This window comes from Salvelinus namaycush, chromosome 30 (assembly GCF_016432855.1).
Source record: "Salvelinus namaycush isolate Seneca chromosome 30, SaNama_1.0, whole genome shotgun sequence".
Classification (NCBI taxonomy): Eukaryota; Metazoa; Chordata; class Actinopteri; order Salmoniformes; family Salmonidae; genus Salvelinus; species Salvelinus namaycush.
Window position 1 is genome coordinate 16,168,434 of NC_052336.1, and position 14,879 is coordinate 16,183,312.

Here is a 14,879-nt window from a genome sequence, read left to right on the forward strand (position 1 = left end):
CTACTTCAAGACTGTTGGAAAAGCATTCCAGGTGAAACTGGTTGAGAGAATGCCAAGAGTGTGCAATGCTGTCATCAAGGCAAAGGGTGGCTACTTTGAAGAATCTAAAATCTAAAATATATTTGGATTTGTTTAACACTTTTTTGGTTACTACATGATTCCATATGTGTTATTTCATAGTTTTGATGTCTTCACTATTACTCTACAATGGAGAAAATAGCAAAAATAAAGAAAAACCCTTGAAAGAGTAGGTGTGTTCAAACTTTTGACAGGTATTGTACATGTTCCAGTTTCTGCCAATATCCAGCAACTTTGCACAGCCATTGAAGAGAAGTGGGACAACATTCCACAGGCCACAATCAACAGCCTAATCAACTCTATGTGAAGGAGATGTGTCACGCTGCATGAGTCAAATGGTGTTCACTCCAGATACTGGCTGGTTTTCTGATCCACGCCCCTACCTTTTTTTAAAGGTATCTGTGACCAACAGATGCATATCTTTATTCCCAGTATTGTGAAATCCATAGATTAGGCCGTAATGAATTTATTTCAATTCACTGATTTCCTTATATGAACTGTAACTCATTAAAATATTTTCAAATTGTTGCATGTTGCATTTATATTTTTGTTCAGTGTAGATGCATGACAACTATATTACCTGTCTGTCTCACCTACTAGTCCATGTAGATTGCTTGCTACATGTGGACATGAAAAAGGAGTGTCACTTAAAAAATTCATAAAATGTAGAGATAGGTGTGAGATAAAAGGCGCATAGACCCTCAGCGCTCGTGGCTCCCCCGCCTTGCAGGGACCCCTCCCAGAGGGGCTTGGTGGTGGGTTTGGGGTCAGAGGGACATAAGTGAACCGATACTGATTAGAGGAAACAACCCTGGACTGCTGGCCAATGTGTGTGTGTGTGTTTGTGGTTTGTGTGAATGCATGTGGGTGTGTGTGTGTGTTTGTGTCTATCCTCCAGGTTCCAGGATGTGGGTTCCCTTTCCACCTGTCTCTCCACACCTCAGTGTTCTCGCTGCTCTCCCAGTTCCTCTCTTGATGACTATTCTCGTGTCACACATGCTTGTCTCTAACCCACTCCTCCCCAGAGACACAAGTCAAACTCCCAACTCACTCTGATTGCATAACAAAGATCCTTTTCTTAGGAAATCACAGGTTCTAGCATAATATTGAATTCTGTTGTTTTGTGTATGTCTTGGTTATGCTTCTGCTTCTCACTTGGTATTTACTTTGTCAAATGTTTTTTTAACCTTTATTGTAACAGGAAGTGATGATGAGACCAATCTCTCTTTCACAGATGAGCCTTGTGTACAAATCAATACACATCACTATACTCCCGAGTGGCGCAGCGGTCTAAGGCGCTGCATCTCAGTGCTCAGAGTCGTCACTACAGATCTTGGTTTGATTCCAGGCTGTATCACAACCGGCCGTGATTCGGAGTCCCATAGGGCGATGCACAATTGGCCCAGCGTCGTTAGGGTTTTACCGGGTTAGGCCGTTGTTGTAAATAACAATTTGTTCTTAACTGACTTGCCTAATTAAATAAAGGTTAAATAAATAAACATTCTTCAGTAAAGTTTCCACAATCATCCTTTTGAAATGCCCTAGAGGCACCAATTCATCCACCTTTAGAGAGCCTTGGAGATCATTCCACAAGTAATGTGCAAAAAAACTAAAAGCAGATTTACCTAACTCAGTGGAGATGGAGGGGATCTCCAGATTTAGCCTTCCCTGAGACCGGGTCTGGTATCTTGTACGTCTGTAAGTTAAAAATGAAGTAAGGTACGGAGGAAGTTTATAAAGGAGGGCTTTATAAACAAAAACATCACTTAACAAATTAATAAAACAATGATATCATTTGAAACAAGCAGTAGAAAATACCATTTAGCAAAAAGGTTATGTGGGAATGCACCTGTAGATCTCACCAAGAACTTTGAACTTTAAGTCATCATCTATTTGGGTGGGGCAGCTAAAGCATCATCAACAACAACTGTCAATCTTTAATCTGGTATGTATTTACTGTATGTCCCTTATTCATGGCAATTCACACAGTCTTTCTCCACATCCTTCTGTCCTGGGTTTCTGTTACCTGCTTCTCCACCTTGTCCCTGCGGTTAGTGAGACCAGGATTCATATGATACAGTATCATCCAATCATCAGCACTGATACAGTAACTTAATAACAGTAGTCACAATACAGTATTCAAAACACATCTCAATACAGTTAAGAAAATGAAAAACATATACAGAAGATAGTATGGTTATACAAACATGTATAATATTGAACACAAGTGAGAGAAGAAAACAAAGTGTTTGCCACTAGATATGACTCTACCCACAGCTTCACATGCATTGTTTCTTGTAAATGTTGTCTTTCTTTAAAAAAGGCAAACGATCTCATATGTTGTCACGTCCTGACCGTAGTTCCTTTTTTATGTCTCTATTTTGGTTTGGTCAGGGCGTGAGTTGGGGTGGGCATTCTATGTTGTTCATTCTATGTTTTGTTCTGTGTGTTGTATTTCTATGTTTGTGGCCTGGTATGGTTCCCAATCAGAGGCAGTTGTCAATCGTTGTCTCTGATTGAGAACCATACTTAGGTAGCCTGTTCCCACCTGTGTTTGTGGGTAGTTGTTTCCTGTTTTGTGTTGTGTCACCTGATAGGACTGTTTCGATTTTTGTTGTTTCACTTTTGTTATTTTGTATTCAGTGTTCAGTTTAATAAATTTAACATGGACACGTACCACGCTGCATTTTGGTCCGATCCGTCCTATTCCTCATCAGACGAGGACGACGATCGTTACAGAACTACCCACCACCAAAGGACCAAGCAGTGTGGAGAAGAGGACTGGACATGGGAACAGGCGGAGGCAGCAGGAGAAGGGAACCGGAGATACGAGGGAACACGGCTGGCAAGGAAGCCCGAGAGGCAGCCCCCAAAATTTTTTGGGGGGAGGCACACGGGGAGTGTGGCAGAGTCAGGTTGGAGACCTGAGCCCACTCCCCGTGCTTACCGTGGCGATCATGGGACTGGTCAGGCCCCGGGCTATGGGGTGAAATTGGAGGTGAGCAAAGGAAGCGAAGTCGAGACTGTGAAGGAGTTGATGGGGAGATTGGAGGAGAGAGCAATGAGAGAGCTGCTGTGTTGGTGCATGAGGCACGACATCCGCCCGACGGAGCGTGTCCGCGATTTGATGTCACCTTAGTCAGCTCTCCATACTCGTCCTGAGGTGCGTGCTAGCCGTCTGGTGAAGACTGTGCCAGTCCCACGCACCAGGCCTCCTGTGCGCCTCCCTAGCCCTGTGCCAGCTCGGCGCTACAGCTCTCCAATACGTGCTCTGAGCCCGGTGCGCTACATTCCAGTTCCCCGCATCTGCCGGGCTAGGGTGAGGATCCAGCCAGGACGGATGGTGCCAGCCCTGCTCTCCAGACCGCCAGTGCGTCTCCTCGGGCCAGGATATCCTGCGTCGGCTCTGCGCACTGTGTGTCCCGTGTGCCGGGCTAAAATCACCATCCAGCCAGGACGGGTTGTGCAGGCCCTTAGGTCGAGACCTCCAGTGCGCCTCCACGGCCCGGTCTATCCTGTGCCTCCTCCAAGGACCAGGCTGTCTCTCCGTCTCCTCCCTCCAGGTTCTCCCGCCTGTCCGGCGCTGCCAGAGTCTCCCGCCTGTCCGGCGCTGCCAGAGTCTCCCGCCTGTCCGGCGCTGCCAGAGTCTCCCGCCTATTCGGGGCCCGCTGTAAGGGTCCCCAGTCCAGGGTCGGCGGCGAGGGTCGCCACTCCAGAGGCGCCACCTAAGTGGGCCAAGACTAAGGTGGAGTGGGGTCTAAGTCCCGCACCAGAGCCGCCACCTCAGTGAAATGCCCACCCAGACCCTCCCCTATAGGTTCAGGTTTTGCGGCCGGAGTCCGCACCTTTCGGGGGGGGGGGGGGGGGGTACTGTCACGTCCTGACCTTAGTTCCTTTTTTATGTCTCTATTTTGGTTTGTAGCCTAGATGTTAAGTTAACTGAATGAACGCAATTCTTGTTTCACATCAAAATTAAATAAATGAAAAACATAGCAGTACAGTAAATGCTACTGTTGTGTTCTGCTTTTACATACGACTGTGCTCACATGGGAAAAATGACATATTTTTGTTTCCTGTGTGTTTGTGTGTCAATGGTGAATATGATGAAACAGGATGAGGGGATTCACAGACCAAAACATTGTGAGGGAAGAGGGTGGTGGTGGTGTGTGTGGGGGGGGGGGGGGGTGGGGGGGGGGGGGATCATTGCTGACTCTACAGTCCATTTCAGAGACATCTTGACATTTTCAGAGAAGTAAGCAACAAATCTGGCCACAAAACCAAAAAGAGAAAAAGCAGATTTTCAAGGAAATACTTTGAAGAATAGTAATTCCTCTTTATTTAATCTTTAATTTCTTTGATGATTCTTGTTAGTTCGTGAGAGGCTGAAGTGTATGTCAGTGTCTCTAGATCTGGCATAATAAACTCAGCAAAAAAAGAAAGGTCCCTTTTTCAGGACCCTGTTTTCCAAATATAATTCGTAAAAATCCAATAACTTTACAGATCTTCATTGTAAAGGGTTATAACACTGTTTCCCATGCTTGTTCAATGAAGTATAAACAATTAATGGACATGCACCTGTGGAACGGTCGCTAAGACACTAACAGCTTACAGACGGTAGGAAATTAAGGTCACAGTTATGAAAACTTAGGACACTAAAGAGGCCTTTCTACTGACTCTGAAAAACACCAAAAGAAAGATGCCCAGGGTCCCTGCTCAGCTGCGTGAACGTGCCTTAGGCATGCTGCAAGGAGGCATGAGGACTGCAGATGTGGCCAGGGCAATAAATTGCAATGTCCGTACTATGAGACGCCTAAGACAGTGCTACAGGGAGACAGGACGGACAGCTGATCGTCCTCACAGTGGCAGACCACGTGTAACAACACCTGCACAGGATCGATACATCCGAACATCACACCTGCGGGACAGGTACAGGATGGCAACACTAACTGCCCGAGTTCCACCAGGAACGCACAATCCCTCCATCAGTGCTCAGACTGTCCGCAATAGGCTGAAAGAGGCTGGACTGAGGGCTTGTAGGCCTGTTGTAAGGCAGGTTGCAGGCAATCTCAACGCTGTGCGTTACAGGGAAGACATCCTCCTCCCTCATGTGGTACCCTTCCTGCAGGCTCATCCTGACATGACCCTCCAGCATGACAATGCCACCAGCCATACTGCTCGTTCTGTGTGTGATTTCCTGCAAGACAGGAATGTCAGTGTTCTGCCATGGCCAGCGAGGAGCCTGGATCTCAATCCCATTGAGCACGTCTGGGACCTGAGGGCTAGGGCCGTTCCCCCCCCAGAAATGTCTGGGAACTTGCAGGTGCCTTGGTGGAAGAGTGGGGTAACATCTCACAGCAAGAACTAGCAAATCTGGTGCAGTCCAGGAGGAGATGCACTACAGTACTTAATGCAGCTGGTGGCCACACCAGATACTGACTGTTACTTTTGATTTTGACCCACCCTTTGTTCAGGGACACATTATTCAATTTCTGTTAGTCACATGTCTGCGGAACTTGTTCAGTTTATGTCTCAGTTGTTGAATCTTGTTATGTTCATACAAATATTTACACATGTTAAGTTTTCTGAAAGGAGTGAGAGGACGTTTCTTTTTTTGCTGAGTTTATATGTGTAGAGAACATTACATTCCACTGTAGTGTCTGTATGCTACCACCACAGCTGCTGATGTTAAATGGAAGACTTGCTTTTTTATGATCATTTATTGTGGGAAGCCTCAGACACCACAAGGCAGCCTTGCAACACAGGAGACATCACACTGCAGATACTGCAACTGTAGACAGAAAACATAGGCTCGTGCTTCGTGCATAACCTCACTCTATCCCCCCATAACCAACTTTTCTCATTATAACTAGGGACAGCAGTTTTTCCTGACCACTTGATCTGACCAGGAAGTCTGAGCTCTAGTTATTATTGTCCTGGCCAGATCACATAAGTAGAGTCAATAGGCTATTCTTCTGAATATTAGAGACACAGGGGGTTAAATTAGCCTAGTCTCAGACTGATCTTATTTGGGGGGTAGACTTGGTTTCTGTTGACAGTTTCTGATGGCTTGCAGTCAGTTCCTGCTCGTTGAAACCCTGTGGAGGGGTTCTGACAGACGTGTAACACCTCTACATGTCTGTGGACCACACGCGCACACGCACGCACGCACACGCACGCACACGCACACACACACACAAATGTATCCGAGACAGTACGGTTCTGGTCATCCCTGTAGTGTGAATCAGGCACAAGTCAAGTGAAATAGATTACCTAGACTGTTTGTGATGAGAGTGTACGAGTACGTGTGTGGCATGTTAGCAATGTTTTGTTGCTGAATTCCAAATAAATAAGTGCTGAATGACCTGAGAACTCTAATATCTGTGTGGGTGTGAAGTGGAACTGAGAGTGAGGGGGGGGGGGGGGGGGGGGGCATGTTTGCGTTTTGTGTAGGTTGTTCTTTTGTACTTGAGTAGTTTCTCATGAATGGAGATGGGAGAATAGCCCATTCTCTAGAAGTTACCAGCAATGAGAAGAACAAATAATGAATCCCCCACAGAAGGAATGGGGAGATCACAATGACCTTTGTCTCTCTTCTTCTGCTGTCATCCTCCTTCTCCATCAGCCATGTCTTACTCACTGGGGATGTCCTAGACACTAGTTTCACTCCTCTATAGTACCCTTTCTAAGGTCCGTCCTCTCTATGGTTTCTGACCAACAATAGAAAATGTTGGCTGTTGTTCCATCACTAATATACTCATTCACTCACTCAGACACCCGCGATTTACATTTACATTTACATTTTAGTCATTTAGCAGACGCTCTTATCCAGAGCGACTTACAGTAGAGTGCATACATTTTATTACATTTTTTTTTTTACATACTGAGACAAGGATATCCCTACCGGCCAAACCCTCCCTAACCCGGACGACGCTATGCCAATTGTGCGTCGCCCCACGGACCTCCCGGTTGCGGCCGGCTGCGACAGAGCCTGGGCGCGAACCCAGCCCAGCCTGGGCGCGAACCCAGAGACTCTGGTGGCGCAGCTAGCACTGCGATGTAAGTTCACTTGTGGGATGCATGTGAAGGAGTTCCTTATATACTATTGTGACAAGGAGCGCTACTGCCATGGAACAGTCGGTGGTGGCTAGTATGAGTACACTTCTCTGGAAGATGCTTTTTTAGGCTGGCTGCAGCTTTGAACGTATTCAATGAAATACACACACACAGAAAAAATATGTAATTTGACCGTTTATTCTGGCCTATGGTGTGCTGAATAGTTTTAGCTGTGGTTTTCAAGCCATCATCAAAGCCTCAATCAATGATACTTTCAGTAAGTGACTTTATAGATATTGCTGTATAACAGCTCATAAATAAAATACAAGCCAAATGAAGAGATTCACTGAAAAGTTTGATATTTATTTCAAAGTTTGAAAAATTTATTCAGAGAGAGTAAAACAGTGGGCAGAATACGATAGTAAAACCTATCTATATCAAATACAATCCAAGCAATCATGTTGCTGTTAAAATCTCTCATACAGTATATGAAAATGTTGTTTCTACAGTACGTCTACAGTATGTTTCTACAGTACAAATAGAACAAATTTAAAAGTTTAGGATGTTCTACATATAAAGAAAATAGGTAATCTGGTGTACTGGTAGCTAAATGTCCTGCCTTCCTTTTACAGTTATACTGGCCCTTGATTTAAAATGTTTAAATGTATATACACTCTGATATGATGACTAGTATGGCGTATTGGATTGAATATCAATCATATTTTCCATAATAAAAATACATTAAAAGCAAGTGAGAAATCTGACAAACAAATCACACAAAAGCTAGTCAGTCGATAGACACACAAATTCTAATATAACATTCAACACTTCAGGGTTTATTCAATCAGCTTTACTGCTGTAGTAAATTAACCACATGTTGTTTAAAAATGAATAGTGATAACCTTGATGATAGTAGGTTTACAAGACAGAATAGTTCAAAACACTATTTATTCTGAATTGTATTACATTTTAACTATTTTTCTTCTGGATTGGGGGAAACATGTGGTATACTTACTGGGGTGGTACATTTGATGAGTAAACCCTTTAATACCTTTACAGCACCATTTGTAATACGGTTGTATAGTACTTCCCTTTCGTGACACACAGTGCCTCTGTAACACCCAAGCTGCAAGGCTTTGGGTCCTATCAGTTCACACCTTGCAAGTGTTGCCTTTGTTCTGATCCTCTATCCCATCTCTTTCTCCATTCATCAAAGTATGCTCTTGCTCATTGGCTCTGAAGAATTGAAAAGCATTGGAATGGTGTAAGCAAGGGCTAAAAGCTGTGAGAGGCTGAAGTGTATGTTAGTGACATATTTCACCATATGTCATGTCAGTCCTTTCTTGTTATATCAATGAGGGGGAGTGAAGGAAGGTGCTCTGTTCAGGCGGTGATGGGCATGTTGTCCCTGTAGCAGGCTGCCCTCTGGGGGGCGGTGTAGCTACACAGGTCCTGGTAGATCCGGGCCATCTGTTCCCCGGCCTGCAGCTCGTCTGACTGGATCGCCAGGTTAGGACTGCTGTACTGGGAACGACGCATGCTCACTGCATCCAACAGCTGCTGACAGTTCACTGGAGTGACCTGTAGCCGAGCACAGACAGAGAAAGAAGAAGAGAAGGGGAGAGGGAGAGAAGGAGAGGGGGAACTGTAAGCTCAGTCTGCCAGCTTCTGACAGTAGACTGGAGTGATCTGAACACAACCAGACAGGGAGAGAAGAAGAGAGGTAACTGTTAGCTCAGCTTGTATTTTTAAGGTACACTCTTAGAAAAAAAGGTGCTATCTAGAACCTTAAAGGGTTCTTCGACTGTCCCCATAAGAGAACCATTTGAAGAACCCTTTTTAGTTGCAAGTAGAACACTTTTGGTTCCAGATAGAACCCTTTTAGGTTCCATGTAGAACCTTTTTCTAGAGGGTTCTACATGGAACCCAAAAGGGTTCTACCTGGAAGCAAAAAGGGTTGGGGACAGCCCGAAGAACCCCTTTGGAACCCTTTTTTCTAAGAGTGTAGTGGTGCCCTTTTGACCAAATCACCTTGAAGACTGAAGTTACCTCTATTTACTCAAACACATTCTGGGACTGTGCAGGGGGGATACCACATGTTTCAGTGATCCAGGGGATATAACCTCTGTTACCTGGACGATGATAAGTTTGCTCTTGGCTGTGCTGAGGTCATGAAGCTCCTCCCCGAAACACAGGGTCACCATGGGGTCAGGGGCGGGAAGCTGGCCCTCCTGGTACAGCTGGAGAGCTGGGACAAACAAAGCAGACAGAGAAGAACTTATTACACAGACAGATAATGCTTCATCATAACTGCACACTGATGAGTGAAGGCATGTACTCCAAAGAGTATCTGTCTGTCAGTAAAGAGTACATGTATTCCTGTCCTCTTCAGAGCACAACATCCTAAATCAACAACAAAAACAACATGAGTTCCTTTCTCCTCACCTTGGAAGAACCTTCCTGTGTCAAAAATCTTGACCACAGCATCTCTCTCCAGTTTGCAGGGCCCCCCAGGGCTGTAGTGGAGGCCCAATCCCCCCAGCCCGCTCCAGAACACACGGCTCTGGCACAGCCTCTTGATGAAGATGCCCTCGCGGTTGGCACGGACCAGCACACCCCTCTCCAGGTGGCCCAGGAGCTTGCGGGTGACATGGCGTTGGCGCTCAACCTCGATGAGTTCAGCGGGAGGGAAACAGACGTTCTGCAGGCTGTCTGGGAGACCGTAGGGGGACCTGTGCTGGACCAAGGGAGGCTGACCCGGAGAGATACGACAGCCATCAGCATGAGATGTCACCACGCTGTCCATCAGCTTCCCACCATAGAAGAAGTTAATGATCATCTGGGAGAAGGCTGGAAACAGAGGGAGGAAAGTGTTGAGTAAGCCACCGCATTGTCTTCTATTAAGTCTCGCAGAGGAATGGAAATAAATACATCTGTATTTAGAAATACTGAGGAAACATACCGGCATTGAAAGAACCCATCGGCGAGGGATCTTGATGCCCCGGGAAGACTGCAGGGTAATAAAAAAAAAAAGATAACTGACTTTGTGGTATAGATTTTTTCTATCATGAAATTCAAATATGGCCTTCCTCTTACATATGCAGCATGCTCGTTAAGATGCAATGATCTTGAGTGACCGTGAAAAACATCTCACCCCTCTATCATGTCATGGTTTGTCATTTCATCAAAAAATACAGCCCGTCAAGCACAACAGGCGGCGTGACCAAGAAAAAAACACCTTAGTCAGCAAAGTGCTAAAGGAAATGAGCAAATCGTTCCCCCTCTAGAATTCTAGAATCATGTAAACAAGCCTGTGTTAGAAGCCATAACTGCAAGGTAATGTCGCAGTTTTGCATCGCTATAGATACGCAGTTATTTTTAAACAAATAAATCTCAACTCTCACAAAGGAGGAACTGTAGCCTCATGCTGTAGCCTCATAGAACATACCACAATAATGCACACTTTGATACAGGAGACATAAACATGCAAGTTTCTCTAGAAAATGTCCTCATGGAAAACAGCTAGACAGATACTTTTAACAAAGGACAATATGATGTATAGGCATTTGCTAACTCTAATTAAATAGATCAGATAATTGACATATGTTCCAGTCGCCACTGTATGAAAGTGTTTAAATGGACATGACACCACTGCATGTTGGAGATACTCCACTAGATTGGATGACACTGCTAAAGAAAAGAACCGTTGACTGAGTGGAGAAGGACCCTTACCACTGACGCTGCCCTGGGACCAGTACTCTGGGCTGGGCTGCATCCTACAGCCATCCTCCTGGGGAGAGTGGCTCCTCTTGACGATGCCAAGGTACTCATCACTGGAAGACTGACAATGGAATGACACACCATGCAATTAGTCTCTAATAACCATACATCAACAACCATACATCAACAACCATACATATAAAAGCTGCTTTAGAAACAGAAGAGGTAATATAGTTGATAGTGGAGGATAGAGAGACAGAAAAGGAGGGAAAACTTGACAGACATTAAAACAAGAAAACAGAAAAACAGAGTGAGTGAAGTCGGTGAGAAATATAGACAGAGAGAGGAAGGGAAGAGATTGATGGAAGTAAGAAAACATACCTGTTTTACCTCTTTGATGAGCTCCTCCAGGTCTGCAGAGCTGCAGTCCATGTCAGTACTGTCACCAGGGCTAGATGTCAAAGCTGCTGCTGCACTTTTACCTGCTGGAGCAGAGGGGACAGCATGGTTGTTAGTCTTATTATCACAGCTATTCTTTCTATTTACTACGGAAAAGGCTGATGGTCAAATGTAAATCAAGTTTTAGCAGCAAGTTGTCTTTGTCCGGATTTCTGAGTTTTCAACTCTGATCAAGGCAACGTCCTGCTGCTGAAACATTAGTGACTTTTAATAAATAATTTGCATTGGTGCAATTTGACTCTACATCCATTCAATACAGGTGTTTATAATGTTCATTATTCTAATGTCTCCATAGTGAAATATGAACTCACTCTTCTGCTCCTCTTCTGGGACGATGCGGTACACCTTGTAGGGCTCAGAGATGTCCAGCTGGGACCTGTCTCCCACCTCCTCAAAGTCAGGGCTCTTATTCAGGGCACACCGCAGCCTGGTCTTCCATGTAGCAGGCTCAGCCTTCTCCCCCTCCTTAAACTTCCCCTTAAACACAGCCCAGGCCTGCAGGGAGGGAGCAGGTGCATTAGAACGAGAGTCATAGTAACACACATCCAAACATAACACTTACCTGCTGGTGCTATCAACAACTTGTTATATTCAAAAAGGTCTGGAACTGAATGATAGAGATTACAAAAGTCCATGATGAAGCCATACATAGAAGTAATTAGAATTCAACTACTTTCATAGCCAGAATACAATTAATCACATGATAAATACAGGTAGGTTACATAAAACAAAGGTTGAATTGTAATGACATGAAACTGGATAGGTTCTGTTTTAAATTATTTGTTAACTGTTAAGTTATAATTACATATAATTACACAAAGATATTCGACTTTCAATGTAATTTTTCTCTCCTTGTCTTATTATGACCATGGGCTCTATTTTAGCTGGCTCCAAGGAGGCGCAAGTGTCAAATGCAGATTAGTTTGCAATTTCATCATGTAAAAACTGGTAAACTGGCATTTTCCAGCCATAACGCCAGGTTCAGCAATTTACCTGTCTAAAATCAGCTCGCTTGCACTGAGGAGGAGTGGTGGCAATATTTGAGGTGTGTCCTTAAAAACAAGCGCAAAAGTGACAATTTCATGGAGCGCAAATGGGAAGTTTTAAGACTCACAAAAAGCAGGTTAACGGTAACACAGTTGATAATGGCATGGATTTTGAGAGGTAGCCTATCCAGGTATAATGCACAGTGCCCATGGAAGAGAGAGGTGCTTTTTATGCCAGTGAATCTCTTATTTAGAAACATAAAAAAACGATTGGTTTCATTTAGTTTAATTATATATATTTTTTTCATGAGCATAGCCTAACCTCCCCTTATTCAAGGCCGATTTATCAGCATTGCATAGATGCATATTTTTATCCTGGCCATTAGCCAAGTAGCCTATGGAAAAGGGGGTTAATGGTCTGCTGAGAGTGCGTAGAAATATTTTGGAGGTTATCGCTCTCATGCTTTTTCATTTTTCAACATTCACATACCTGCGTAGTTCATTTCGCTTGTTCAAGTATCCATCCTCATCTCCACAGAGTGCATTTCATCTGGTTACCAAAGACACGTTCCTCCAAATGTATTTAAATTATTCAGTCCTATAATGCATCATCAACGGTAGGCCTATGCTATATTTTGCTTATTGATAACGTGCCCCACACATACAATGTGATTTGCGGGAACCTAGTGTTCTTTATTTTAGATGAAGTGCGATGCGTAAAGACATGTAGGCTATAGGCTAGGCTCATTGAAGCCAATTACAACACTGTTGACTGACAACATTGCAAACATAGGCTATTGAGCTAACTCTTTTTTTTACTGTTGCTATTACTCATTACTGTAGCCTATGCTATTTAATAAGCTTTAGTATCAATCCACAATGGACCAGCAGGAATTGGAGTAGATGACAATGCAAAGATCATCAATAACCTACAGAACTTGAGACAAATGCATGCATTATTAAGCCATGGAATGTGTTGAGCTCTTGTCACACTTACAAGACCTTGTCACACCTACAAGACCTTGTCACACCTACAACTTGTTTATTCATCAAAACCCAGCCCTTTCGTGCCACTGCCAGCTATTGTGCTTATAATTCTGGCTATGAAAACAGCAAAAATATTTCTGACACACCCCCAGAACAAGAGATACTGCCAGCACTTAGATTTAGTATTGTGTTAGTTAAAATAGAGCCCCATGACTCATAGATCAACGTATTGTCATCATACTCTGAAATTAATGTGTAACCTATATGTGCGTTACAGGTGGTGAGAATGTGTTAGGTAAACAAACAAAACGTAATTCACACCCGTTCTATCTGTATGCGCATACTCAACAATTAATGTGTATCGTATGTGTGTTACAGGTGGTGAGAATGTTTTAGTTAAAGCAACAAAACGTAATTCACACCTGCTCTATTTGTAGGCGCGGGAAAAAAGTGTGTGTTATATGTGCCTCTCCAAAAGTCGTGCGTAAGGCTACACATATCGGTGATCTAAATATGCTCTCAAATCCACCGCTATCAACACAATCCTGGTTTGAAATTTGTGTCAATGAACCTACCTTGAAGATAGAAGCGTCGACCTCCTGGTTGTAATCCTGCTTCCCAGCATGTTTCCAGGGGATGCGGAACATAGTGCGGCTGTCGTCCTCCCAGACCAGCCCCGGATACTGGTCGCTCTGGATCTGCTCAACTAGCCACTGTTTCAGCCTCCGACCGCCCGGGTTTATAGACATCTGTAATAAACATTCATAAGATATGTCACTGTATGGGCTAAACGTTTGTTTTAATTTTATGCTTGTTTGTGATAATTAGGAACTTATTTCAAGAGAGAGAGAGAGACGGAGAGAGAGAGACAAAGAGAGAGAGCAAAAAGTAAAACAAGATAATAATGGTTTATTATTTCAAAACAACTATAATTTTCTAATAGCCTACGTTGTTATATAGGTAGCAAAGGGAACACGCTTGAAGAGTTAAAACAAAGACAACTAAATCTTACCTTTTATTTTTGTATTGATAAGTATTTTAGATATCCTTGAGATATCCTTCAAATAGCTTATTGAAGACTATTGTTAAACCTTAATACCAAGTCGATGTCTCAGCGTCAATAGAATAAGTCTTTACTCGCATAACAGTTTAATATCTTCTTTCAGATGAATGAAACATTGACTGGAGGCTGATTGGACGGATGCGTTTCATTTGTATCCAATAAGGTTTGGGAAATACTTATAGACAACCCAATCCGGAAGTCTTGTTCTTCGACGCAGTGTCATTTACAAGAAATCATCTGACACGAGATATCGTAGGGTCTATGCCACAGTTGGCTACAGACGGCGGGGTATTGAACAACCCTGGATAATAATTAGTAAAGGATAAAGGGGATTTCACAGCGTCATAAAATACATTTTACTGTAAAGGTTGGCCCAACAGGTATTGTTCCTTCGTTACTAAAACCCCCACTTGTGCAGGTTTTACTACAGTTTAGGCTACATTCAAACATAATGTAGGTGTAGGCAGGGTAACTTTCAGGTTGGCTATGGTTGACTGATATGTACGCTGAAATAGATGCAATTATAAAGTGTT

At 43.7% G+C, this 14,879-nt stretch overlaps 1 protein-coding gene across 4 annotated transcripts; it reads right to left on the reverse strand.

The window, feature by feature from the left end:
• Positions 1–7,490: 7,490 nt before the first annotated feature.
• Positions 7,491–14,455, reverse strand: LOC120025343 (interferon regulatory factor 8-like). 4 transcript variants are annotated; one of them, XM_038969879.1, is made up of 9 exons: positions 14,296–14,454; positions 13,859–14,032; positions 11,622–11,805; positions 11,242–11,336; positions 10,864–10,972; positions 10,094–10,141; positions 9,577–9,981; positions 9,264–9,379; positions 7,491–8,712 (listed from the first exon to the last, which is right to left on the reverse strand). In XM_038969879.1, the coding sequence occupies exons 2-9, from the start codon at positions 14,030–14,032 to the stop codon at positions 8,515–8,517; spliced, it is 1,329 nt and encodes a 442-aa protein (XP_038825807.1). In that variant the 5' UTR covers positions 14,296–14,454; the 3' UTR covers positions 7,491–8,514. The 4 variants fall into 4 exon arrangements, with proteins under 4 accessions (XP_038825807.1, XP_038825806.1, XP_038825805.1 ...); XM_038969878.1 differs by having other exon boundaries at positions 11,233–11,333; positions 14,296–14,453; XM_038969877.1 differs by having other exon boundaries at positions 11,233–11,336; positions 14,296–14,452.
• Positions 14,456–14,879: the final 424 nt, after the last annotated feature.